At 46.8% G+C, this 27,219-nt stretch overlaps 2 protein-coding genes and 1 long non-coding RNA gene across 11 annotated transcripts in view; 1 reads left to right on the top strand and 2 right to left on the bottom strand.

The window, feature by feature from the left end:
- The window catches only part of Myo1f (myosin IF), a 50,558-nt gene extending 38,002 nt beyond the window's left edge, over window positions 1–12,556 (bottom strand). Inside the window, exon 1 of one of the 2 annotated variants that reach the window (NM_001108076.2) lies at window positions 12,410–12,556. In NM_001108076.2, coding sequence (NP_001101546.1) covers window positions 12,410–12,412 — 3 coding nt within the window. In that variant the 5' untranslated portion in view covers window positions 12,413–12,556. The remainder of the gene's footprint in view (window positions 1–12,409) is intronic. The other variant, XM_039079030.2, reaches the window with a different exon arrangement.
- Window positions 1–14,347, top strand: part of LOC120093540 (uncharacterized) — a 58,728-nt gene extending 44,381 nt beyond the window's left edge. The window contains exon 3 of the long non-coding RNA XR_010053584.1: window positions 14,240–14,347. This is a non-coding gene — a long non-coding RNA (uncharacterized LOC120093540). The remainder of the gene's footprint in view (window positions 1–14,239) is intronic.
- The window catches only part of Adamts10 (ADAM metallopeptidase with thrombospondin type 1 motif, 10), a 29,942-nt gene continuing 17,008 nt past the window's right edge, over window positions 14,286–27,219 (bottom strand). For 4 of the 8 annotated variants that reach the window (XM_039079032.2, NM_001271445.1, XM_017594822.2 and 1 more), the window contains 14 exons: window positions 25,222–25,329; window positions 24,778–24,923; window positions 24,621–24,684; window positions 23,525–23,627; window positions 23,148–23,281; window positions 22,942–23,065; window positions 19,161–19,241; window positions 18,904–19,067; window positions 18,687–18,813; window positions 18,464–18,593; window positions 17,420–17,624; window positions 16,906–17,082; window positions 16,666–16,828; window positions 14,286–14,990 (listed from right to left, as the gene is read on the bottom strand). In XM_039079032.2, the coding sequence (XP_038934960.1) occupies window positions 14,881–14,990; window positions 16,666–16,828; window positions 16,906–17,082; window positions 17,420–17,624; window positions 18,464–18,593; window positions 18,687–18,813; window positions 18,904–19,067; window positions 19,161–19,241; window positions 22,942–23,065; window positions 23,148–23,281; window positions 23,525–23,627; window positions 24,621–24,684; window positions 24,778–24,923; window positions 25,222–25,329 (1,836 nt within the window). In that variant the 3' untranslated portion in view covers window positions 14,286–14,880. Of the gene's footprint in view, window positions 14,991–16,665; window positions 16,829–16,905; window positions 17,083–17,419; window positions 17,625–18,463; window positions 18,594–18,686; window positions 18,814–18,903; window positions 19,068–19,160; window positions 19,242–22,941; window positions 23,066–23,147; window positions 23,282–23,524; window positions 23,628–24,620; window positions 24,685–24,777; window positions 24,924–25,221; window positions 25,330–27,219 lie in introns of those variants that run through there. The other 4 variants (XM_039079031.2, XM_063263434.1, XR_005486613.2 and 1 more) reach the window with 4 other exon arrangements.

Genomic DNA, 27,219 nt, shown 5'->3' with positions numbered 1-27,219 from the left:
TCAGAGAACCTGTCTGTAGCCTGTGTTGTAAAACATTCATCCTCAGAAAGGGATGACTGAGACTGCTACTTCTGCCGCAGGACCTTGATTTACCCTCCTCAGAGTCCCTGCCATGTTGTCCATCTCTGAACTCTCCTCAGAGCCCGGGCTACACTTTTGTGATTCAGTCTGTCTGTCCATGGTGTCAATAACTTTTAATAAAACCCTTACCCCCAATAATCCGTCTCAGTGTTCCTCTTGAGCTTTCATCTCTGCTTTACAGGTGGACACATCTGGTGGCTTCACTTCATTTTGAGACCACTAGTGTCACCACTTGATTTGCAGATACATATTTTAGCATTCATAACTTTCCCCACTGCATTACAGGGGATTACATGAATTCATTTTCCTTTCTTCCATACTGTTCTTTCCCTATTCTTTCATTCTTGCTGAAACAGGGGATAGAACCCAGGGCCTCACACTTGAATGCTAAGTAGGCATTCTACTCCTGAGCCAACCCCAGCCTCTCACTTGAAGTTTCTAGATATGGCTTCACCCCCCCTCCCCCTCCCCCCTCCCCCCCCCCCGCCCTCTGCCTCTTACTGGGGAATTCTAGGCAGAGGCTCCACCCCTGAGCCACATCCCTAGCACCTCACTGGGAGATTTTAGGCAGGAGTTCCAGCCCTGAGCCATGTCCCAGCCCCTCATTGGGGGATTCTAGGCAGGGATTCTACTCCTGAGCCATGCCCCAGTCCCTTACTGGGGAAGTCTAGGTGGAGGTTTCATTCCTGAGTCACATCACCCTTTACTAGAGGACTGTAGGTATTCTGATCCTTGCCCTGGCCTTCCATGGTGGGTTCTATACTTGCCTTTATGTGTACAGGACCCTGGGATCTTCCCTGGCATTGCAAAAAAGAGAGTGCCAGGTACGACGCAACAGGCTCTCTACATGAAGGGGACAGGGCAAGGGGAGAAGTTCATGGAATGCCACAATGTGCAGCTGTTAAAGGTAACATATACCTGGAGATGCTAAGAAAGAGCTGCCTGGGAAGTCGAAGTACCTGGGTGGGATGCTTCTGTATTGGGAGCTGCAAGGAATTTTGGGCCATCTGAGCTACTGAAAATTGACTGCACTCTGAGAATGACCCCAGGGAGGTTTTTGGCAAGATCCTGGTCTGAAATCATAGTATAGAAGGACTATTAGAACTCACCATCAGCCAGTCTGGATGAGAAGAGGAAGGGCAGAGGCTGGGGAGAGAGGTCGGGTCACAGTAGTGGGTGCTTCCTGTTTGCAAGACAGGAAGACCAGAGTGTCGATGAGGACAGACCATGTAAATTAGGGGTGGAGTCATTTATGAATTTGGTATGATATGAAAAGATGAATCTGCCATTCTCTGAGCTGATGTTTGAGGTGCTGGAGTATGGACAGGCAGACTGTGTAAATGGTTGATGGGACAGAAGTGAATTCCAGCTCTGTAGCATGCCAGGGAAGGACTTTTGTTTGGTGACCACAGGAAATGACAATAGCAGCCATGGCTAGCTTCCAAACATTCATACACTGCATAGGTAAATTTCTTGTTTGGGCATAAGGTCTTCCTCAGACGTTTGAACTCGCCTGCAATTGGCGACGTATTCCAGGCTGGTCTTGAACTACCGATTCTTCTGCTTCACCATCCTGAGTACCATAATGTTTGACTAACTTTTCAGTGCCAGTACTGGAATCCTGAGACTTACATATACTAGTTGTTTTACCTTTTTTTTTTAAAAAAAAGATTTATTTATTATATATAAGTACACTGTTGCTGTCTTCAAACACACCATAAGAGGGCATCAGATCTCATTACAGAGGTTGTGAGCCACCATGTGGTTGTTGGGATTTGAACTCAGGACCTCTGGAAGAGCAGTTAGTGCTCTTAACCACGGAGCTATCTCTCCAGCCCTAGTTGTTCTATCATTATGTTTCGCTTCCAGTCCTTACTAAACTTTTTGTTTTGTATTTTTCATTTTTTACAATTCTTATTTATTACTACTGTATGTATATGAGCATGGTATGAGTGGGTGTGCCGGTGTGAAGGCTAGAGGAGAACACTGTGAAGTCACTTCTCTTCATCCACCTTTCTGGGTTCTGGAGATTGAGCTTGGATAACTAGGGTTGCTCAAAAGTGCCTTTACCCACTGAGCCATCCATCTTGCTTGCCATTATTTTTCTTAAGGGCACTTTATGCACTTAATCCCAGCACTCCAAAGGCAGAGGGAAATGGATTACTGTTGGTTTAAGGACAGCCTGAACTACATAGTGAGGTTTAGGTCAGGAAAGATTATCATAGACAGAATATATATGTATAATATGCACATATACATCATATACATGGTATATACATATTACATATATACATTGCAATATATGTGTGTATACATGTATGCATATATATGTATGTATATTACACACACACACACACACACGTGTGTAAAGGCAAGCATAGAACCCATCAGGGCAGACCCTGGGACAAGGATCATAATATCTGTAATCCCCTAGTAAAGGGTGATGAGGCAGAGTCATACAGTTCAGGCCAGCCTCAAACATGTTATGTAGCTAAGGATGACCTTGAGATTCTGATCTACTGTTTTGCTTCCCCAGTGTGGGAGGACATATGTGCATCATCACACCTCACACCCATTACTTAGGGTTTGTGGAGTGCTAGGGCTCAAACCCAGGACTTCATGCGTACTAGGCAAGCTCTCTACCAACTGACCTACATACTATTGACTAAGTCATGATGTACATGACTACACTTTTAAAAATACTGTATGTATGTATGTATGTATGTATGTATGTATGTATGTATGTATGTATGCATGTATGTATGTATATACAAATGTGTATGTATAAGTGTGTGACTGTGTGGGGGTGTGGGGTGTAGGTGTTGGCACTTGTGTACATGTAAAAGCCAGAAGAGGGTGTTAGCAGGTTGGAGCTTTAGGACCTGGAGATAACAGACAGGATGTGGATGCTGAGCCCTTAACCTTTATCCTCATTATAGAGCATCAGTGCTCTTTATTGCTGAGCCATTGCTCTAGTCCTGTGACCAGGATTTTAAAGTGGATTACTTCAACTCTTCATTTCAACACACAGATACTATTATTAGGTCCATTTTCAGAAGAAAAAACTATGGTGCCTCAAGGTTGGAGGCTGCAGGGCCAGCTATGGTTGACACTTCTAGCCTTTAAAGCTGGGTTCCTCTTTCTGTTTTTTTTTTCTCCTCTTTCCTCAGATTGCTCAGTGGCTTCTGTCTTTTCAATCTCATGACATTCACTCACTGTCTGTCCTGCCTTCAACATCCAAGCTCCTCCAGTTGCTCTCTGCTCTGCTGTGTCATAAAAATCATCAGTGTATTCCTAGGTGTACTCCTTGCTACTTGTGAGGGGAAGGCAGGATCTTGGGGATGTTGCTTGCTTGGCAGAGTGTTTATCTAGCTTGCATGAAGCCCTGGATTCCATCTCCAGCACAACATAAACTGGGTGTAGTGGTATACATCTTGAATCCAATTATTCAGTGGGTAGAGGGAAGAAAATCCAGGAGTTCAAGAATGCACTCAGTTGGATACTAGCCTACATGAGAGCTTGTCTCAAACTAGCTATGGGGATATGGTCGTGCAGTCAGCCCTTAAGATCACTGACTGCTCTTCAGGGGACCTGATTTGGTTCCCAGCACATACTTGGTGGCTCACAACTGACTGTAACTCCAGTTTCAGGGAATCTGATGTCCTCTTTTGGCCTCCTCGGGCCCTGCATGCATATGGTACATAGACATACATGCAGACAAAACACGCATAAAATAAAAATAGATAAATCTCTAAAAACCTAGCTAAATAGTCAAATCAGTGAATGAATGAAGTACTCTGGAGTTAAGACAGTCTCTTGTAATCCCCTCAAAAATACTCCTTTGTCTCCCTGGTTCAAGTTGAAACTATGTGTTCCTAAGTTCCTTCCTTGAACTGTGGGTGGGAGCAGTTGCAACAAATAGGTTTGTGGTCTTAGTTGACCACAGCTAAATATGACTCAATCTGCTGTCTCTTGTGAAAGACACTGAGGGGCTGTAGGTGGCTATGGTGAGAAGTAGAAGGCAGATTCTTCCTCTATCTCTTCAGTTAGCTCTGCCTGCATGGGGGTGGGGTGGAGTGGGGTTGGAGGTGGGTGAGAGATGACAAGACAACCTACTTTGTGCTATTAAAGGGAGGGGCTGTTTGTGGTCAAGGTGGTGGCTCTTGTAGGGCTCAGGCTTGCAAGCTTTGTAGTGCAGTGAACACACTTCCTGATTTCTATCAGTGCTTGGAGTAGGTACAAGCATGGCTTAGGCAGATGGGGTCTAATCTCCACTCTTGAAGCTCCGAATGGTGCTGCAAGTTGATGAAGATAATGTCTCAAGGAGAGGCCATGTTGGAGGGTGCAAAGGCTAGGTGGGTATTATCAGCCAAAGCCAAAGTTGACCCTAAGAGGGTCAAGAAGGCCTTGGACATACATCTGTGGTGAAGCTCCAGGATCTTAGCTTCTTTGGAATGGAGAGCCCAGGTTCAAATGAGGCTGGGAGGGTGCCCAGAGGCTATTTAACAGGAACGGGCTCCTCATGACAAACCCTCGTTGAACTCTCATTTTCTACACAGAGGAAAGGGAAGCCACAGTCAAGATGGCTACCAGGAGAAGTGGCCTCTTGAAAGGATCAGGTCAAAATCATCTTCCACTTTTTATCTAGCAGCTTGCTAGGCCTCCCCGCCTCAGTTTCCTCATTGAAAAATAAGAACTCTAAGTGCAGTAGATCTCATGAATCAGCTGTACAAATTCAACAAGGCAAAGATTATTGTAAGAAAATACTAACATCTCATTACCATTATGGGTGTCTGTCTTGAGCTTGGCCAGCTCCTATGGGTCCAAAGTGGGGGGAAGAGCCAAGTGATGGAACTTTCGAATTTACAATAGATATGCCCGTTGTAATTAGGTTGGTTGGCTGAACATATTCTACAAAGACACTGTGTGCCTTACTTTGGCTATCAGACTATTGAAACCCAAAGAAACTGGAATTTCTCCCAGGAAAATCATGCAAGGAGAGAAAGCTTAAAGCTAGAGCAGTCAGAGGAGCCTAATTTGTTAGACCACCTTACAGAAGAGACATTGTTGTGTTAGTGGTGGGAAGGTCCACACCTTCACTAGGAAGTACATACATAAGCATAACCCTGGCCTCTAATTAAACTTAACCTCATTTCAGGGCCGTGAAGATGGACTTGGCATGTATCTGTGTCACTGTATTTCCTTATTCTTCTTCCCAATGTGGCTGCATTGAATGAATCCCTTTTGCTCTTAATTTGACTGTTTTAATTGGCTTACGGAGGGAGGACTAGTGGCTGAGGCTGGCTTGTGGGAACAAAGGCGGTGACTCCAACTCTGTTAACAAAGTTCTCTGAGGATTGGGTGGTGATGAGCAAGAGCTTCAGACTAGAGAGAAATAGAACAGCCACTTCCTTCCTCACCAGGGTCCTTAGAGCTGTGGAGATGTGAACCCAAAGCTGCCATTAGCCCTGGCTGTGGCTCTTGTGCCCTGCCCTTGGCTCTCAGGGGGCTAGTCCTAGGACCCTGGACCTGCCTTCCACCAGCCATGGGTTTTTAGACTGCACCCACACCTCTGAACTGTGCAAACAGCCAAAGTCTAACCTTCCAAAGTTCTGAGTGTCTCAGTCTCCCTTCACAGGGCTGGGTTGGGGGATGTGTATCTGATGGGATCAGTGGGCTTACTTCCTTCTGGATTAGCTGGAGGCCGACAGATAGGGACCTTTGTCTTTCTGGAGGTAGCTGGGGTCTCTTATACCTCCTTAAATTCTCCACACAGAAGCTAGAAAGGGGGTGACTTGAGTCTTAGTCTTTTGCTCACTAGGGAGAAGCCTAGTGAGCTCCCATGCCCAAAGCTGATGCCCATTGATTCCCTCCTATCTTCCTTGTCCAATCAGTTGTAGGTCCTTCTATTGTTCATATTTCTTAAAAATACCACATGGATTTCTATTATCAAACCCATATAGGTAAGACCTGATATATTTAATAGTTTATTTTCTCTGTATGTTTTTTTTAAATTAAAATTATATTTATTAATTTATGTGTTGAGGGTTGGACAGTTCACCTGCAGTCAGAGGACAACTTGAAGAAATGAGTCTCAGGTCATCAAGTTTGGAAGCAGTTACCTTTACCCTCTGAACCATCTCAGTAACCTTGCTTTTTTTTCTATTTTTGAGATTGTATTTCATCATCCGGGCTACTGTTAACCTACTAATCCTCCTGTCACCATATTCCAAATTCTGGAATTGCTGGTGTGCAATACCACTTCTGTTGGGATGGAAATCGCAGCTTGAGTCCGGACAAACCACACCAGGTCAACATGGTCTTACATGGAGGTTTATTGGGATGACAGAGACCGTGCGGGGTGGGGTGAGAGAGGGAGAAGAGAGAGAGAGAAAAGAGAGAAAAGAAGAGAGAAAGAGAAGAGAGGAGGCAGGAAAGGTCTGCCTTTATTTGAAATGTGAAGGTGGGATCTGAACCAAAGGTATGTGATGTGGGGAATGTATGGCCGTTGCCAAGATGCACAGATGACCAGGTGACACGTCACTGCTGGAGGCCAAAGCAGTTCCTGATACCAACATACCTCCCTTTTTCTTATAAGGAGGAGGAGAAGGAAAAGGGGAGGGGGAAGCTGATGGTGAAAGGGGAATGGGGCACCCTGTCTCTGTGATATGTTTATAAAACAATAAAGAGAGGATATGTTCCGGGTTTTGGCACCAATATTGTGTTGATAAAAAGATAAAGAGAGGAAGGATTATGTTTTATGGCAGTGTGAAAAAGGGGGTGCCTTAGCGGGCCTATGCTGAGACATCCCTTCCCCCTGAGGGACCAGCCACACGATGGTATAGTATAGAATAGAGCTTATTCAGGGCATGGGGAAGGGAGTTAAGAGTGTAGTAAGGCAGAGAAAGAGAGAAGTAGAGGCCAGCCATGGCACATGAAGAGAAGCGGGGAGAGGGGACTGAGGAGAGAGAGGACAAAGGGGGGAAGAGGGGAAGAGCAAGAGAGAACAAGAGAGAGCAAGAGAATAAGGAGGGGGCAAGCAACCCCTTTTATAGTGTCAGATATACCTGGCTATTGCCAGGTAACTGTGGGGTGGAGCTTAGAGAGAATGCTAACAACTTCCATCTCAGTTGTGGGTACTTTTACAAAAAATGCTATGTTGGTGTGATGGCTTAGTGGGTAAGGGAACTTGCTGCTAAGCCTTATAACTCAAATTTGATCCCCTGAATCTACATTATGAAAGGAAGGAACAAACTCTTCCAAATAAGCCATGGCCTATAAGCAAGTTCACTCCACTCACAGTAAATAAATATTGTTAAAAAGTTTAATGTTGCTTTAGTTTATTTGTGACCAGGCCTCGTATAACCCAAGTTGGCTCAAAGTTGGTATAAAACAGAGGGTCACCTTGAATTTCTGATTGTCTTGCCCCTTCTCCCATGTGCTGAGAGGTTTACACTACCATGCTGGATTATGTAGTGTTATGGATGGAACACAGGGCTTCATGTATACAAGGCAAATACTTCACCAAGTAAACTATGTCTCCAGCCCCCAAACTGTGGGTTTTAAGTTTCTATTCTAAATATCTCCTTTTGTTTCATCTCCCTGGCCACTGGCCTCTTGATCTGTTTTTGTTTTTAATGAAAGATTTGTTTTATTTTTATTCCTGTGTCTATGCTGTGTGTGCGTGCACGTGCTTTTGGGTACCCATGGATCCCTAAGAACTGGAGGTACAGGCAATACTAAGGTAGCACCTGGCGTGGGTGCTGGAAACTGAACTCGACCTCAGCAAGATGAGTACTCTTCTTCCTTCCTTCCTTCCTTCCTTCCTTCCTTCCTTCCTTCCTTCCTTCCTTCCTTCCTCCCTCTGTCCCTCCCTCCCTCCCTTCCTTCACTTTACAATCTAATTGCAGTCCCTTCCCTCTTTTCCTCCCAGTCCTACTCTCCCACCCTCTTTTCCCCCACTCCCTTTCCTCAGAGAAGGGGAGCTCCTTCTCCAACACAGGTACCAACCTGCCTTGATGTATCCTCTTCCACCGAGGCCAGACAAGGCAGCCCAGCAGACTCTGTTGCCCTCTGAGTACTCTTTTTTTTTTTTAAATTTTTTTAAGATTTATTCATTTATTATATGTAAGTACACTGTAGCTGTCTTCAGATACACCAGAAGATGGCATTGGATCTCTTTACAGATGGTTGTGGGAATTGAACTCAGGACCTCTGGAAGAGCAATCGGTGCTCTTAACTGCTGAGCCAACTCTCCAGCCCCAGCCCTCTGAGTACTCTTAACCACTGATCCATCTCTCTAGGTTCCCCTTATTCCTTTTGTTTGTTTGTTTCTGTCATATGAGGAATGGAGCCTAGGGCCCTGAATGTGCTAGGCAAGTGTTCTGCCACCACACTGCATCTCCAGCCCTGTCTCTTTCACATTGTAGCGAAGCCTTCAAAGCAACTACCTCTACTCTCAAGCAACCACCGTTATAAAACAAAAACCGCCCACCCTCCGCACACCTACTCACAAAGTCAGAGACTGCTAAAATCCTCCATGTCAATGTAGGAAACAGAAACAACAAACAATTCCACCATTAACATTTCTTAAAACTACCACTGTTGTCACCCTCATCACCAACTGCAATCAAGTAACTACCACCACCAATAACAAACAGACACAAGTGGCAACACAGGCCAGTAATCCTAGCAGTTTGGAGGCTGAGACAGGAGGATCAGGATGGGTTTAAGGCTAGGATAGGCAACAATAAATAAATAAATAATGAATGAATGAATGAATGAATGAATGAATGTGTCCAATGATGGCAACAACAACCACAACCAGAAAACACCTCACAAACACAAAATAGGCATCATTAAAAACTCCAGGGGCTAGCAAGGTAGCTGAGAGGGTAAAGGTGCTTGTTGTTGAAGCTGAGTATCCAAGTTCAATTCCCAGTACCCAAATGGAAGAAGAGAATCTGCCCCTATGAGTTGTTCACTGACCTTTACATATGGAGTGAAAACAAATTCACACTGAAGGGCTGGGGAATGGCTCAGTAAGAGCGCTTGCTACAAAACCATGAAGACATGAGTTTGCATTTTTAACATCCATATAAAAAGTTGGCCAATGGTCACAAATCCCCCTAGAACTCCAGTGCTAGGGGAGGTGGATACAAAAGCATCTGTGGGTTTTATTGGCCTAACTCCAAATTCAATGAGAGATCCTGACTCAAGGGAATAAGGCAGAGAGCAACAGAGTAGCACACCTGATGTTCTCCTCTGGTTTTTACATGTGGGCCATAAGCACATGCAGCTTATACATACAATGCACACACTGACACACAGACATTCACAACCACATACAACCATATCCCATCCGAAATTTAATAAGGGATTGCTAGATAACCATTACTAGAAACTACCAATGGACAACCAACAGCAAATGACTTATCAGTCATTGAAGCTCCAAATAATCAGCACAGCCAGTTTCCCTATGAAAAAACCAACAATTAATGATTGATATCAAACACCAGCTGTCCCAGCACGGTGGCATGGCTTTAATTCCAGTACTCAGGCGGTGCAGACAAAAGAATCAGGAGTTCAAGGTCATCTTGGCTACATTGTGAGTTCAAGGATAGTTTATGCCATGTGAGATTCTGTCTCAAAAAACAATAGACGAGGGGATGTGGCTCTGTTGGTGGATGCTTGCCTAGCAATGGTGAAGCCCTGGGTTCCATCACCATGGTGACGAACACCAGTCATCCTATCACTTGGGAGGCAGAGGCAGGAGGACCAGATTTGTAAGGTCATCCTTATCTATATCATGGGGTTGAGGCTAGCTTGGGATTCAAGAGACCTCCACTCAAAGCACTATGAAACCAAACATGGCAGGAGTTAGAGGGATGGCTCAATGGTTAAAAGCACTTGGTGTTTTTACAGAGGATGAAAGTTGAGTTCCCAGCATCTACTTGTGCTCATAACCTGCAGTAAATCCAGCTCAAGGAGATGTGATACCCTTGTCTGGCCTCCATAGGCATTTGCATGCAGACAGCATACAATTACACTTATGCATACACATAAATAAAAACAGAAACAAATCTTTAAAAAGTAACAAACTAAACACCAGCTGTCATCACAGATGACCATCACCTCCAACCTACCCAGGAGAACCATTAACACTAACCTTCACCACCAACAGCAACCCTCACCATTGCAACCACAATAGTACCAACCTAAAAAGGAATAGCCAGTGACCTGTCCACAGTAGCCAAGAAGGAATGACCTGAATCCACCTCCCCCACTGAACCCAGCAATGCACGAGCCTCAGAGGCAATAGCAGCCTCTGAGTACTTAGCATGCATGTTCCATAAGACGTTCTTTCAATAGCATCCTGGCATTCAACCCCCCTCCTCCCGTAAGCTTTCAGCATCCCTAGTGCATCCCCAGACACTGTTACGGTTCTTTTTCTTTTTCTCATCTTTTTCTTTCTCTTCTACTGTCTTCTTTTACTTCCTTTTCCTTCCCTCCTGCCTTGCTTGTGAGTCTGTCTTTTGTCACAGAGTCTGGACTCAAATTCACTATGCAGAAGGTGACCTTGAACTACTGACTCTGCCATCTGCAATTTCAGAGTTCTGGGCTGACAGACCTGGTTATGCAGTGCTGGGGATGGAAGCCAGGGCTTCCTGCATGCTAGGAAACACTCCATCAGCTGAGCTCCAGCTTGCTCCTATTTTGATTTTATTGAGACAAGGTCTTGCTAGGAAGTTCATGCTGGCCTCCAACTCATGTGTGCCGCTATACCTGGTTTCAGTATTTTATCATTGTTTACTCGATGCATTTCTTCCCTCTCACATCTGTCTGCTGAGCACTCTGTTGACTAAGCATTTCAGTGTTGGCAGACGAGGAGGGGTTTCCCTTCCTTTCAAGTAGCAAATCTCTTCCTGTTTTTTTCTGTTTTTAAAAGAAAGGGCCTCATGTAGCACAGGCTGGCCTTAGACTTTCTATAGTCATGGAAGACTCTGAAGTCTTCCCTTTACCTCCCGAGTTCTGGGACAACAGGTGTGCAGTAACATGCCCAGTTTATGTGCTGCTCAAACTGGAACCCAAGGCTATGTGCACGGCAGTGAGCATTCTACCCACAGAGCCCAGACGCAGCCCCAGCCCTCACTGGCTTTCTAAAAGATGTTCTCTCTCACCTCACTTTCCTGCCTCCACTCCAGTTATGTTTGCTATAGCCTCCAAGAACACCAACAACTATCCTTCTCCTAAGAACACGTCCTTGTTCTCACTGACTAACAAAAATTGAAAGCTGAAGTGAACTGGGTTTGTGGAGCCATGGGGTAATTTGTGTGACCACTACTGGCTTTTATTGTATGTGCCATGATGCTGCCAGGTCTAAACCCGTGCATGATGCTGACCATCCTCCAGCCTTCTCATCATCAACAGACTTCAACTTGAACTTGTAATGACATCTCTGGCTGCAGTGTCTCCACTGCCATCCTTGGATAATAGGGAGAACAGTTTCTCCTTTGTATCCCTCTATCCTTTCTCCATCTAGTCCTCCATTCCCTCCCCTCTTTCTATTCCTCCTCATCTCCTTTCACATTTTTCTTTTTCCTCCCTAGCTCTTTCTCTTCCTCCTCCTTTTCATCCTTTGCTATCTTCTTCCCTACCCCCACATCTCCAACTCCTTCTCTTTAGTAATAGTAACTGGCACTGGAAATTAAATGACGATGGCTTATTTTCAGTGCTAGAGATGACACCTAGGACCTTGAGTATACATACTAGCCAGGCGCCCTACCACTGAGCTATCATCTGCCTCTGTGACTGTTGTAGTCAAACCACCTGCTATCACTTGCACTATTATCCCACCCCACAGCCCTCACGTGAGACACAGCCCCATCACTGGTGGATTGAAAATGGCCAAACCAACAGACCCCTCTGTTGAATATTCCCAAGAAAAGCCCCTCACCCCTCAAACACTCCTATCTCTAGACCAACTTCTGAATAAGAGCTCTGTAAACAGGCCAAGAGAGGGAAGTGCTTGTTTCAAACTGCAGGGGAAGACTAGTTTTGAGATGAGCTGACAACTTAGTTAGTTCTCTAAGTCCCTGAGAAGAGCCATATCCTCTCCCCAAAAACCTTATAATTTCTTCAGGGACATCTTTCTATACCCAGCCTGGCATCCTCAGATTGGAGCTTGATTCCTGGTGAGGGACATGGGGTGCTCTGTGCTGTTCTTTGGGACTGTCTCTAAAGGCTCTGTGGTTCTCATAACCATTGCCTCAATTTCTGAGGGTGCTACCAGGCCACTACTCCCAGATCCCACCCTTGAATGACTTACCATGGTGATGGGTGGTGTCAGGCTCCTGTGGGTAATGACAGGGGTGCAGGTTCAGAGGGTTCTTGGGGGTGGCTCTGCCATGGCTGTCCTTCACCTACTCCTTCTTCACAGGCTCCTGGCCCTAGTTCCTCTTGCAACAGCCCCTTTACTTCCTTTGCGGGAGGGGCCATGGCCACAGGGGAGGGAAGCTGAGGGCGGGGACAATGCTCTGAGCCCTAGCAGCAACGACAGAGCTGAGGGAACTGTTTGGAGTTTACAGCCTGAAGGGATAGGTCAAAGATGGTTGGCAGCTACTGCCAGACTAAAGTCTTTTCTCTATCATCTACCTCAAGAAAAGAGGTTATAGCAAAAAGGACCCTGGTCAGCTGACTGCAGGACTGGCCACTTAGTTGAGGTCGCTCTTCAGAATCAGGGAAAGGAAGTACCATTTCAGATGTGTGCCTGCTCAGGGAGTTCCCATGTAAAACCCTATGGTTCTCCCTGTAGAATGTTTCTCCAAAGTCAGGTATCTTAGTAAAGGAAGGACAAAGGGAAGACACAAGCCTTATATCCCTATAATGTTTCTAATTTGTATATCAAGTCTGAATTTTTCTTTGTGTTTGTGTGTGTTCATTTGTGTGTTTCAATATGGGTGTATATGGGTGTGTAGAGAGAGGTCAGAGGTAAGTGCCAATTCTCACCTTTCACCTTGAGATAGGCATCTCTGTTGTTTTCCTACTGTGGAAGTCAGGCTAGCTAGCCTGCAAGCTTCTAGGATTCTCCTGTCTCTAACTCCCATCTCCATGTGGGAATACCAGGTTTCCAGATATTTGATACCTTTATCTGGCTCTATGTGGGCTCTGGGGATTCAAACTCATGCCCCGATGCTTGTTGTGAAAAGTGAGCTATCAGTTTAAGCCAAGAATGGTCTTAAAAAAAATTTTTTTTTTTTACTGAGGAGGAGGAGGGGTGGAGTTGAGAGAGAACCTTTGGAAGCCAGAGGTGCTGGATCTCTGGGATCTGGAGTTACACGAGGCTGTTAACCACCTGATGTGGGTGCTTGGAATTGACTGAGGTCCTTTGAAACAGCAGAAGTCCTCTTAACAGCCGAGCCATCTATCCAGCAAGCACCCCCTCACCTCCACCCCACCCCAAATCTGGATATTGTTGGGTTTGTTTTGCTTTCTTTTGTTTTTGAGATAGGGCTTCACTGTATAATTTTGGCTGGTCTGGAGTTTGCTATGCAGAGTAGCAAAATTGGTCTCAAACTCAGAGATCCTGCCTCTGGAGCATGGGGACCAAAGGTGTGTACCACCATTCCTGGCCCAATCTGGGTTTTCACACCTGCAGCTTTGCTGTTTCCATGACTTGGCTCGATCAGCAGTCCCTGGCACATGTAGGGCCTACTAATTGTTAGCCCAGTCCTTGATCTTTGGAAGACCAGATCACGCATGAGTCTTCTGTTGACATTTGAGGAAATGATAGTTCCAAGAGGTTGTCACCTCCTCATGCTACCCACTGGGGAGGTAGCAATGTCAAACTTTTGTCTTAAAGTGATAGGTTTTAATCCGTAGTGGCCAAAGTCCTTTCTCTCTGCCAAGGATGACCCATTAGGAAGTGTGGACTACTTCCCCTGTGCCTTAGGAAAAGCTTCTACTTGTTCATTCATTTATTTGTGTACTGTGTGGGCACACATGCCACAACAAGCTTGTGGAGGGCGGAGGACAACTTATAGGTGTTGGTTCTCTCCTTCCACCACGTGGTTCCTATTGATTAAATCTAGGTTTGGCAGCAAGTGCCTTTACCCCCTGACATCTTGCTAACCCTGGCTGTGGTCCCTTTTGATCCTAGGGTACAGTGCCTATGGAATGCCTATACAGAGACACAGACCCAGGCATGAGCGGAAATCTACACAAGACAGAACTTTATTAATGGAAGGCTTCTTGGTGAGGAGTGTGTGGGCCCCAGGGCAGGGCTTGTTAGCACCATGATGGGGGATGGCCTGGATGTTGGACTCCCCCCCTGGGCAGGCAGGGCAGAGGTTGGGGTAGATCTTCCCCTTGGTCAGTCTGGGGGAGGGTGACAGGGAGGTGGTATCAAGCCCACTCCCCCCATAGCAGATATAAATTCCCCCAGCTCAGAGTGTAGGGATAGAACAGTGCTGGGGGGCAGGGTACCAGCATACCCTCTCCCCACCCCCACTCTTCACAGTACATATTCCGATCAAAGGGTGGGGGAGTGTTAGGGACTTAAAAGTGTGTGCGACAAGGGGCAGTCCTCTCCTTTCATTGTCAACTTGGCAAGACACTGAAGAGGGTCCCTGGGTAGCCAGCTCTTCTCCACCCCCTAGCCAGGAGCCCTGTAGGGGTTACCCAATAAATAACTTTCAACTGCGTCTCACCCTTCAATCCCAGCCCTCCCATCCCCCCTCAGGCCCTCTCCAGTGGGATTTCCCCTGCCTCAGCCTGTGCTCCAGGTTGGTTCCAGGTACCCTAGCGGCCTTGGCAGGTTTTGCAGCACATCTGGCGGAAGTAGGCTCGGCTACAGAACTGAAATTTGAGCACCAGGGGGCAGTAAGCCACCTTGTTCACATCCTTGCATTCTGTAGTGGTGAGGGAAGGGGCAGGAGAGAGTGAAGGGAAGTTGGGGTGGGGGGGGGGGAGAAAGATATCAGAGTCCAGTACTCTTCTCAGTCGTCGTGAGTGCTAGCTGGTCACTTTGCCTTTCTGTATATAAGTTTCCTCGCCCTTCAAAGAGGGTGTATAGTCATGCTTTATCAGAAGCCTATTTTTGAGGATAGATTTATTTATTTACTTATTATTCTGTGTATGATATATACGCACAGGTGTGCATGTCACAGTACACGTGTGGAGGTCAGAGGTCAACTTTATGGATTTGATTCTCTCCTTCCATCTCTATGTGGGTTCTGGAGATTGAACTCTGAGCTCGTTAGGCTACGAGCGTATTAGGCAGCTCTCTGAGTTCTAGTTCCTAGCCCTGCCTTTGGCTGTTAGTTTTGACTGTGTCTGGATACATTATTCAGGCAGGTCTTCTGCTCACTCTGCAGTACAGGCTAGCCTCGAATGTGCAGTTCTTCTGCCCTGGACAGCTCACTAACTAAAGTAACAGATCTGTAACCCTGTTGATGCCAAGACGCAGTATCTGTTTAAAGCCCACCACCACTGTAGGTTCCTTTCCAGTAAACCGAAGAGCTCAGCTCAAAGGATTTGTATATCTAACGACCAGAGGGTAACTCAGTGAGAAAGCATTCGCCTAGCACACATGCCTCTGTTGGGGACAACGGATATAAGCTTCTACTCAGCAGTGGCATGTGGTTCTGAGAGGCTCCATATTTTTCATGTAGCACTTCTTTCAAAATGAAGAGGTGGTGAGTGACACAATGCAGGAAGGTCTACCACTAGGGGGAGCGCTTGAGCCCAGAGTTTGAGCAAGGAAGGCCTGATTTATTAAGGAGAACCAGCAGTGTGTGGTGGTGCACGCTTTTGATCCCAGCACTTGGGACAAGAAGTTCAAGTTCAAACAGGCTGGGCTCCATGAGGTCTTGTCTCAAAGTGACAAAACAAACAAAGATAAATGAAAATGAAAAAAATCCCAGAAAGAAAAGAAGAAAAACCCCAATCAGGTTAAGAAACAGGTATAGTGTAAAAGCGATGGTGTGTAAGCACTGAATTTTTCCCTTCCCAAACTGGGCACACAGTGTCTGGGGACATGGAGAGATTTCTATAAATCATGAATGTGGTAGGGACTACCACTGTCTAATGGGTAGAGGCCAGAAATGTTATAAACATCTCAGAAATCACTTTGTAGATTTGTGTGGCTCAAAATATGAACAATGTCTGAGCAAGGCTGGGGTCTGAGGTTGTAGAGCCTTTTGCCTGGCTGGGCCAGGTCCTGGCTACCACCCCCAGCACTGTAAAAACTGGGTGTGGTGGTGAAGTCCTATAATTCTAGCACTTGGGAACTAGAGTCCAAAGATCAGGAGTTCAAAGTCATCCTCGGTTGTATATTGAGTTGCAAGTCAACCCACCTATATATAAGATCTGAGTTTCAATCCAAGACCCACATGATGAAAGGACAGAATCAACTGCCTGCAGGTTGCCCTCTGACCTTCACAGGGACTCCATCTCACTAATGAATTATGCAAAACAATAAGTAAAATTTTAATAGCATCTTAAAGACTAAAAACAGGAAATCTGACCCATGCCTACTTGTGGCTTCTCAAAGCCTGGTGCCCTTTGCCCCACTGGTTCACATACCTTCTGGGCCATCTCCAGGCGGCACCACACTGTCACACTTGGCCTCACACTGCTGCATGGTGGACGGCCGCAGGGCCTCAGTGCACTCTCGAGATGGCTGGCCAGTGTGGCTGGTGCAACGCACTGTGCGCTGCTGCTGGCCGAGGCCACACTGTGTGGAACACTGAAGAGTAGAGTCACTGAGTCATCTCCCTACAACCACTGTCCTCACCCTCATCCCAGGGGGCAGAGCCTACCTACCTCACCCCACTCACTGGCCACCCAGCGGGCGGGAGGGCAGCGGCGCAAGTTGCATCTCATAGTAGATGGTGGCTTGGCTGCAGGAGGGCAGTGCCCAGGGGGCAGAGTGGATCGTTGATCTGCACTCTTACAAAGGACCACTCGGTGGCGGAGACCAGGCCCACAACTTGGGGTACACTGCAAGTGAAGGGGGTGTTCTATATTCAATGGATGATCAGGGTGCTAGGCCAGTGTGGCACACTGAGTGGAAAGGTGGGTTCTGTGCCTCCAGTCCAGTCTCTGCTACTTTGTCACCCACAAAATATCACCTGCCCCGGGCTCGTGCCATCTTTCATATGCAAAGGTCAGACCAAGCCCAGAGTCCAGAAGCCTTGGGACCCATAATGCACCTCTCTTGTACATGGTTTAACCTTGGGGCAAGGTTGCCTTAACAGCTTTTCCAAATGGACAGCTCAGTTTCTGTGTGCTTTCTGTACTGAGAGTGGGTTGGGTGGGGAGAAGGGGGGAGACTGACCTCAGACCAGTCCAGGGCTGCCCACTCAGGGGGGCACATTGGGCCTTGGCAGGCCTCCAGCACAGGTGGGCGTGGCTGTGGACAGGCGCTGTCATCTAAGGCTTTCTCCTCTGCAGCAGACACTCGGCGTTGGCACACCACTGAGCGGCTACGCACACCAGCATCACAGCTACGGCTGCAGCGGGACCAGTTACCTACAACCCAACTGTGGTGATGGAGGTCTGAGCACTGTGTAGGGCAGGCCAGAACCAGAAAGCCTTCTGATTTGACTACCCCAGTCTTCCCAAACTGACACTGGGCAGGCAGGAGACCCCATTCATAGATCACCACTACCCTATGTCCAGATTTCAGATAGGAGGTGGGGATCTAAAGAGAACCCATGTTTTGAGCTACTAGCTTGACCATAGAGCATAATCACTCGGACTGTAGAACAATCAATTTTGTCTTAATTGTTTTTTTGGCGCATGTGTGTGTGTGTAAACATGTGTGACCTTGAGTGTCTCCCTGTACTTAGGTTTATCTATGTGTTTAACTGTGTGTATGTCTATGTGAATATGTGCACACATGTATATGTTGGTACCTGTGAGGGCACAGAAGTGCCCTTGGAGCTGGAGTAACAGTCACTTGTGATCTACCAGACACTGGGCTCTGAGCTCCTTATAATTAAAAAGCTAGTACTCTTAACTACTGAGCCATCTCTCAGATTGCTGCTTATTGTTTTTTTGAGACAAGATATATAGCTCAGGGTGGCTTCTAATCTACTAGGTAATCCTGGTGGGCCCTGAACTCTTTAACTCTCTGTCTCACCCTCCCAAGTGTTGGGATAACAAGCATATACATTCAGCTGACAATCTGGCTTTGACCCTCATCCTGAGCACTTGACCTCTTGACCCTATGAGCTCCTTAACTCTAGTACTCAACCTGTTGTCACTCCAGTTCTTCAGTAACCTACCCACTTTCCACTCTCCTATGACCACTCACCCTGATTGCAGAGAACACTCTCACCCAACCCTGGGTCATCTTGCCCCCATAGAGGACACTTACTCTGGTGGGCATGGTTCTGTGTTGCAGGCACGCTGCCTCTTGGGTAATTTGCTGTGGGCACTGCAGTAGTGTGGGGCCACTGCTGAGCTGTCCAGCTGATTTCGGCACTCCACCACTTGGACCTGGCTGCCTGGGGGAAGGGAGAAGCCGTCTCAGCCCTGGCTAGTCCGGAGAAGCTCAGGTTGGCTGCAGTGCCGGTGCCTGGCCCACACCCCGGTCTCACCGCCTGCACACTGAGCTGAGCATTTGGTCCAGGGGGCATAGTGCCAGGAGTAGGGAGGCAGTGCATCCCGGGCAATGGGTGCATTGAAGCGGTAGCGGAGAGCAGGCAACTCTGCCTGGGCCAGCACCTAAACGTACAGGGAACAGTGGTTGGAGGTGTCATGGAATTCCCATCCCCATAGGATACTTCTGTACTTTTGCTCTAGCCTCGTTGTTACCATGATGATGAGAGATGCATTAATGGGTCCCAGGGCTTCTAGGCTCTGGGCCTGGTCTGGTCCCTGCCGTAGATGAAATGTGGTCCCAGCCAGGGGAAGGCGGTGAGGTTGGGAGGTCCCAGGTAGCCCCTCCAGTAGCAGAGACTCCTGGTCCCCCTTTAGGGCTAGGTTAAAGCACAGGTGTCAGAACTGAAGTCATTCTCTTTGTCTCCCAACTCCCATGGAATCACAATCCTTATCCCTCTGTCTTTGCTTACCCAGGTGACTAAGGGACAGGTTCAGATCTTGGATGAAAATGTGGACTGAGCCTTTGGGGATCCAGACGACGTCCTCATACCCTGGGTGGTGGAATTCAGCTGTCACCCACTCAGCCTGCCTCTACTTTGTCTTGTGTCCCTCATCCTTCACACCTGATGACTGCAGATAGCTATTCCATGTACATGCTTAGAGGGCTATAGCACTACAGACTCATTTAGACCTTATAAAATAGATGGACCATCATTCTCATTATCTGTTTATCTGTCGCTGTCTCTGTCACACACACACACACACACACACACACACACACACACACACAAACACCACACGGGGAGGGGGGGAGGGAGAGAGAGAGAGAGAGAGAGAGAGAGAGAGAGAGAGAGAGAGTGTGTGTGTGTAGGTAGCATGGTGTGTATAAATCAGAGGACACTTTTCAGGATTGTTTTCTCCTCCCACCAGTGGGTCCTGGGGATCAAGCATACGTTGATATCAATTCTTATGTTTGCACTTTATTGACTATGGTGGTCTGAATACACTTGGTCTAGGGAGTGGCACTATTTTGAAGTGTGACCTTGTTGGAGTAGGTGTGGCCTTGATGAAGGAAGTATGTCACTGTGGGTTTGGGTTTAAAGATCCTCATCCTAGCTGCCTGGAAGCCAGTCTTCTGTTTGCCTTTGGAACAAGTTGTAGAACTCTCAGCTCCTCCATCACCGTACCTGCCTGGATGCTGCCATGCTCCCGCCTTGATGATAATGTACTGAACCTCTGAACCATGTAAGCCAGCCCCAATTATATGTTGTCCTTTATAAGAGTTGCCTTGGTTATGGTGTCTCTTCTCAGCAGTAACACTCTAAGACAGTGACTGAACTATCTGTTTATCTCATTGTGATCATCTCACAGATTGTAAAACCAAGGCCCAGGGAAGCTAGGCAGCTCACCAGGGGTTTACAGGTAAGAAGTGGCTGGATATGATTTGAACCCAAAGTTGATTTACAGTGAATGGGTGGATCTAATTCCTCAGCAATTAAGTTGAGGTTGGGCTAAGGCAGAGGGAAAGGGATACCATGGAAGTCAAAATCCATACAGGTGACATTTTGAGATTTGAGTGTCAGACTTGGTCTTCCATGAGGCACCACTATTGACTGCCTAGCTGTGACTACTGCGTCTCTGCTCACCCATGCTCTCAAGATTCTTAGCTTCTATGCCTGGACCCCCACATTGTCCGGTATGGGATTCTGCAATCTCATTCCCTTTGGGCTGTATTTCTGATTCCTAGTCTAGTCAATATCCTACCATCAGGGTGCTGGGGGCACTCCAGGGGTTGGCAGAGATCAGGTACTCTTAGGCCTTAGAATGCCTCAGTCTTTTATTTCTCTTTCCCTGTTCTCTTATTACTCCAATGTCCTTTGATGGCTTCACCCTGTCTCCCAACCCAGTGTCTTTTTTGTTTCTCCCAACATTATGGACAGCTTGTTGCCTATCCTGGTCACCTGGATGTCTACATGGACTCTTTCCTAGTGCACATCCCAGAATCATGAATGGCAGACACCCTGTCCTCTAACTTCTAAATCTAACTTTTTTCTATCTTTTATCTTTGCTGTATGTTTTTATGTGTTCATGAGTTCTTAGGTCCATGTATGTGTGCATGTGGAGGTCAGAGTTCAGCCTCCGGGAACTGTTCCTCAGGAGCCATATATTTTTTCTTTTAAACTTAAATTTTAAAATTTACTTATTAGTTATTTTTAAAAAAGTCCTTGACTTAACTCTTGGTTCTAATTTTTTTCCCCCTGGGGTAATGGCAGATGTCTTTAATATCAGCACTCAGGAAGCAGAAGTAGGTGAGTCTTTATGAGTTCTAGGCTAGACTGGTCTACATGAGTTCCAGGACAGTGAGAGCTACACAATGAGACTCTACAAAAATGTATTTTTAAGTGTGTGTGTGTGTGTGTGTGTGTGTGTGTGTGTGTGTGTGTGTAGACCAGAAGATGGCATCAGATCCTCTGGAGCTGAATTTACAGGTGGTTATGAGACACCTGATGTGGGTGCTGGGGACAAAACTTGATTCACTATAAAAACAGTACATGTTCTTAGCTGCTGAGTTACCTGCCAGCCCCAACCTTGACTTCTGAGGCAGCATTACTCACGAGGACCTAGTACTTCTAGATTAGCTGAGATTGGCTGGCTAGTCTCAGGGCTCCTCCAGACTCCACCTTCCCAGAGCTATGGTTACAAGCACATGCTGTTGCTTAGGTTTCTGTATAGGCACTGGGGATCAAACTCATGTCCTTATTCTCCTTTGTCAAGCATGTGTTACTGACCAAGCCGCCATCTCCCCAGCACTTTTCTCACTTCGTTCCTAGGCTTCCCTTGACCTGCCAGGTTTACAGCACCTCTCTTACCTTTTGCACCCTAATTACCCCAAACCTGAATCTAGGCTATAATGTAATCTAGGTTCTCTCTCTCTCTCTCTCTCTCTCTCTCTCTCTCTCTCTCTCTCTCTCTCTCTGTGTGTGTGTGTGTGTGTGTGTGTGTGTGTGTAGGTGTAGGTGTAGATCAGGATCACACACACGCCAGGACTTAGTTCTTTCCTTCCACCTTAGGTTCTGGAAATTGTCACGCTTTGAGGTATGTACTTTCACTCATTAGGCTGCCTGACCCATGCCCAGATTTTTTTTTTTAAATGTAGGCTTTGCAGATCAATATCAGGTATTCACATTTATATAACAAACCCTTTACTGATTGAGCATTTCCTCAGGTTAGATGTCTTAGTCTTTCTTTTTCTTTTTCTTTTTTCTTCAAGACACGGTTTCTCTGTGTAGCCCTGGCTGTTCTGGAACTCACTCTGTAGACCATGCTGACCTGTAACTCAGTGATCCATCTGCCTCTGCATCCCAAACGCTGAGATTAAAGTTGTGTGCCACCACTGCCCAGGGCAGTGTTCGAGTCTTAAACCAACCAAGCCATCAAGCAAACCATCTCTAATCTAACCCAGCCTGGAGAGTAACTCATCCTTTGTGGTTTCTGCCAGTCCTGTATGATCTGGCCACAATGACTCTGGCAATACTATCAGCTTCATCCTTCTAGAACCCAAGCTCATCCCCTACTCCTGAGTGCTCTTTCTCAACACAAGCTGAAAAGGGTGTTCTGAATGTCTTCTTGGTTCTCTTATAGTAAGACCTCTACTGGTACAGAGAGCTCCCCAGCCCCTTAGACTCACAGGATAGAAAATGACCTCCTTGCACCCATCCTGAAGCCCTGGGGATAATGGAGGAGAGATCCACAGTCCCAACTCATATGAATTTTCATATGGCAGATTCCAAGTCAGTAGCTAAGGCCCTTCCTAATTATGATTGTGATTGGATAACACTGATTGTCAACTTCACAGTATCTAGATTTCACCTCGGAGACAAGTCTCTGGGCATGTTTGTATGTGATTTTTTTTTTTTAAGCTAAGCATCATGATGTATTATGTCTCCTCAAACTGCAAGACACACTCTCTCTCTCTCTCTCTCTCTCTCTCTCTCTCTGTCTCTCACTCTGTCTCTGTCTCTGTCTCTGTCTCTCTGTCTCTCGCTCTCTTCTCTCCTGGTGAGGTATTTTGTCTCAACAAGAAAATTAAGGCAATTCTGCACTCCCAGGACTTTTGTGGGTTCTCAGGACCCTTACTCTAATTCAGATCCCACAGGATCCCCACATCTAAGGAGTTACTGGTTTTGGTGACTATAACAAGACTAACTCTGATCCCAGTCACAAGAGGGATGTAGAGGGAAGTACTCTTACCAGTTCCTGGCAAAGCTGGGCTGAAGACCCCCTCAATGGTCTCACAGGCACTGCCGTCACCCCCACACACTCTGCATTTGTCCTCTCGGAGATCAGAACCCAGGACCCTGTCACAGCCCACATGCTGTATAGAAAGACAGTGGTTGTGTTGATGGTATCATGGAGTGTCTGCCCCTAACCTCCCCAACCTTTCTTTCTTCCTCTACCTTGCACTCGCCGCTGACACAAATGTCCACTGTGTCAGGGCGGCAGGGTGTTCCATCCACCACAGCTGCTGCTCTCTCCGTGTAAAAGTTGAAGCCATCTGCTAGGCAAGTCAGCGAGCAGGCCTTCACGCCCCCTGGGGGGCATGGCCCCATCAGACTTGGAGCCAGGTCACCCTGGAGCTCCCTGCCTGAGGGACAAGAGCGACAGACCCCAGACTCCACGGACAGGGAACAGGGAAGTTTCCCTACATACAAAGGACCACTGAGTTGTATCAAGGACAACTGTTTCCTTGGGCAGAGGACGAGGGCTCCATGAGTCTCTAAGCCAACTGCTGTTGTACTCGTGTTCCTACAGCCTCTGGGTATGTCTCACTCACCTCCTCGGTACGTCTTCCATGTGTAGAATTTTCCACGGAAAGGAACACTGTCAAATTCAGAGCACTGCATTTCTCTGAAGTCCTGGGAGCCAGGTGGACAGTCCTGGGGCAGGTATGAAGAAATTAGGGCAAAGACCTGTTGTTTTGAGTGGCATGAGTCAAGTGAATGAGGCTAGAGGCAGGAGTCCAGGTGAGAATGGATGGTGTCCACTGGAGCTATGAAGGTACATAGGAAATGTTTTGTGAATGTGTGAATATTTGTGTTTGTGTTCTTGTTTGAGGCACTTTAAAACCATCTCCCCAGCCCCTGTGTATTTATTTTTGAGACAGGCTCTTACTGTACATAGGCCAAACTTGTAATCCTCCTGCCTCAGCCAAGTGCCAGTGTCACAGGTGTGTACCACCATACCTGGCTTATGATATGTGAACTGGGTGATATTAAGTCTGAGCTGGAGGTAGATGCCTGGGTCCTGAGTTCATACTTTTCTTGAGACAGGAGGTATAAGATAGAGCTGGTTTGGGAGCAAATACTGAGTCCTTTTTTAATGTGAGGGGCAGAGAAATGCTCTGATAATTCCTACACAGGGGACCTCAAAGGCCACTGCCCATTCCTAAAGCAGCTTTTCCTGACTTCTGAGCATCCCTTTCTCTGGCTCGTTGGCCTGCACATCTAAACATCTTCATCATTAGGTAATGGATCCATCCTCAACCAAAAGGAACTCCAATATTTGAGGAGGAAGCAAGTAGGAAGCTCCAGAGGGCAACACACTCAAAATGGACTTCAAAAGGAGAGAGAACCTGGGTGAGAGGTCAGTTTGGTGAGAGTAAGCTCAATCAGGCTTTGATGGATAGCAGTGAGCAGGGGCTGGATTCTGAGGGTAATTGAACTGAGAAGAGTGAAGACACTGTATTTGGAGTGGGTGGCAAGAGTGAGGGTAATTATTTTAAGGGAGCTTATTTCTATAGTGAAACAGTTTGAAGACTAGATGATAAGGGAGGTGCTTGTGTAGAGGTAGGGTGATAGATAGACAGGGAAGGCAATGAAGGTTGGCTGGGACAGGACCATGGAGCTTGAAGGGTTCCTTGGAAAACTCACATTGGTGTTGCAGGACCGGTGCCTCCGTCTCTCGCCCAGACAGTACTTGCCCCCAATGGTTGGCCTGGAAGAAGCAGGGGACAATGGAGGGAGATGAGGCAGTGGGTGATGAGGTTGGAGGTTGCCTCACTGTTGGGAGAGGGTCTCAAGGGCTGACCTGGGACTGTCGCAGTGACGACTGGAAGATGACACACCACCGCCACATGACCTGCTGCAGTCACCCCATGGAGTCCATGGGCCCCAGGCCCCGTCTACACCCTCTGGTCGAGACCCAAAGGGGACACACACTCGTTTGTAGCACCACTGGGGAAAAGATGGGAGAGGAGGAGGGGAGGAAAGGGAGGAGTTTGACTTTACAGAACTCTGGGTTCAGTGCTTCTCTTCTGTCAGCCATCCCCCAAATTACAGGTGCAGTCCACTCTGGAATGGGGGTGTACGACATGAGGAAAGGCTGGATCTGAATGCAGGGAGTCTGATATACTGCAGGACAGCTTGAATCACCACAGTATTTAAACAAATGAGGGGCGTGGCTTGGGGTGCTAGGGGCGGTGGGCTCGGGCGGGGCAGCAGGGCCCAGGGGAAAGCTGTTGGTGGTGCTCACCCCTTTGTCGATAGTGTGTGTTTGGCACAGTGTTCCCTCAGCAGCTGGGATGCTATTGGTGATGCACCGATTGCTCTTGCTCAGACACCACAGTTCACTGCAGACCTCCTGCAGAGTGGAAGAGACCACTCAGGCTCATTGTCATCTCACAGGCTTGCCTTGGGGGACCCAGCACTTTCCTGGGTCCTAATGATCCCCCTTTGGGATCATGGCCTGATGCTTCTCTTTTGTCAGTATGTATAGAACAGTTTATAGTTGCTACAAAACCTCCTTTGAGCATTGTGATATTTATTTGGGTGCAAGAAAACCATGCTGTGGAAAGATAGCATCCCTCAAGGACATAAAGATGGCTCATCAGGTAGAGGCATTTGCTGCCAAGCCTGAAGACCTGAATTCCATCCCTAGGATCCACATGGTGAAAGGAGGGAGTGACTCCTGAAATTGTCCTGTGACCTCCACACACATGTTGTGGAATAAACACGCCCAAAATAAATAAATGTATTATGACAGAAAAGAGGAAAAGTCACTAGCTAGGTGTCACACCACTTACAGCCTAGTCTAACCCAGACCTTTGAAATGGACATTGAATTTTACAGACTTCAGGTTCTTCCCAAATCTGGGACCTACTATGGAAGACAGCAGGGATTTTCACTTTTGGAGGGCCAGTGAAGCAACACAGGAGAGAACAATTTGAAAAGTCAGGGCTGGCACAGGACAAGAATTTCATTCGTAGTTTTTTTCAGCTGATAAAATGTATGGCAGGTTCAAGACCAGGTAGGATTTGTGGGGTCATTCCTCTACTTCCTCTGAATCCTGCTTGGGCTGGCTCAGGTCATTTATTTGTTGTACAAAACTGAAGCAGTCCAGAAAGTTGTTTTGACTCTTTAGGTCAAGGTTAGTATCCCTGGAGAGAAGCCTCACCAGGATCAGGCACAGTGAAATTTCACTGTAGCCTACTTCCTACCCTCTCAGAATCATTCCATCCAAGGATTCATCTGCAATCCTCTCTGAATAAAACCCTTCCAAGTCAATCCCTGAGTTCCAGGCTGATGAGAGACTTGGATTTGAAGATCTGGATTTGAACTAAGCAATGGTTATAAGTAGGTACCCTTCTAGGGTCAGCTGAAGAGATACCTGTACGCACATTTCAAAAGCACTCTTTAAACAACAGTTCTCTCTAGAGAGTACCTGATTTCTGCCCCTCACAGAGACATGCCATGTTTTCTGTCTTCACCCGACTTGTATTTTCATGGCCGTGTATAAAAATATGAAACCACTTCAGCTTCAACCCCATTTCGGACACTCCTTAAGATGTACTTATTCCAGCCCTGCTTTTGACCTCTGCCTCACAAGGAGACACTGTTGTACATGTAATAACTCCTAGGCTACTCCAGATTTCAACTTTGTACTGACATGGAATTCACAGCCCTTATCTAGGCCCATTTTCTGACAATATCAATGAGACAGCTTATATAAATGTCCTCTGACTGGATAACAATGAACACAGATAATGCTAGACCAGGAATTAAACTCTACACACAATTATTCTAATTCTTTAGCAAGGATTGTCTGTATCCCAGACTAGCCTTCATCAGACTGTGTGGCCAACGATGACTTTAAACTTCTGACCTTTTACCTCAAATGTGCTTAGATAGAACCCAGCCTTCATAAATGCAAGCACAATACCAACTCAGCCTAACTCCTATCAACTAGTTTCCATGTAGTAAATGATTTTTACTATGTCAAGAATAAGTTTTATTCAAAAATAAAAGATTCAGAGTCTGGGGAGATAGCTCAGTCAATAAAGTACTCATCACATAAGCATAAGTAAAATATGGAGACGGAATCGCCTAGGCGTGGGGTGTTGGTGTAGAGAGATGGGTTAGCGGTTAACAGCACTCGCTGCTTATTTTGAGGACCAGAGTTTGGGTCCCAGCTCACAAACACCAGCAACTCCAGCTCTGAGGGATCTGATGCTCCTCGTCTGGCTTCTACAGT

This window comes from Rattus norvegicus, chromosome 7 (genome assembly GCF_036323735.1).
Source record: "Rattus norvegicus strain BN/NHsdMcwi chromosome 7, GRCr8, whole genome shotgun sequence".
Lineage (NCBI taxonomy): Eukaryota > Metazoa > Chordata > Mammalia > Rodentia > Muridae > Rattus > Rattus norvegicus.
Note: the sequence above shows the minus strand (reverse complement) of the source record. Positions and strands in the feature narration are given on the sequence as shown.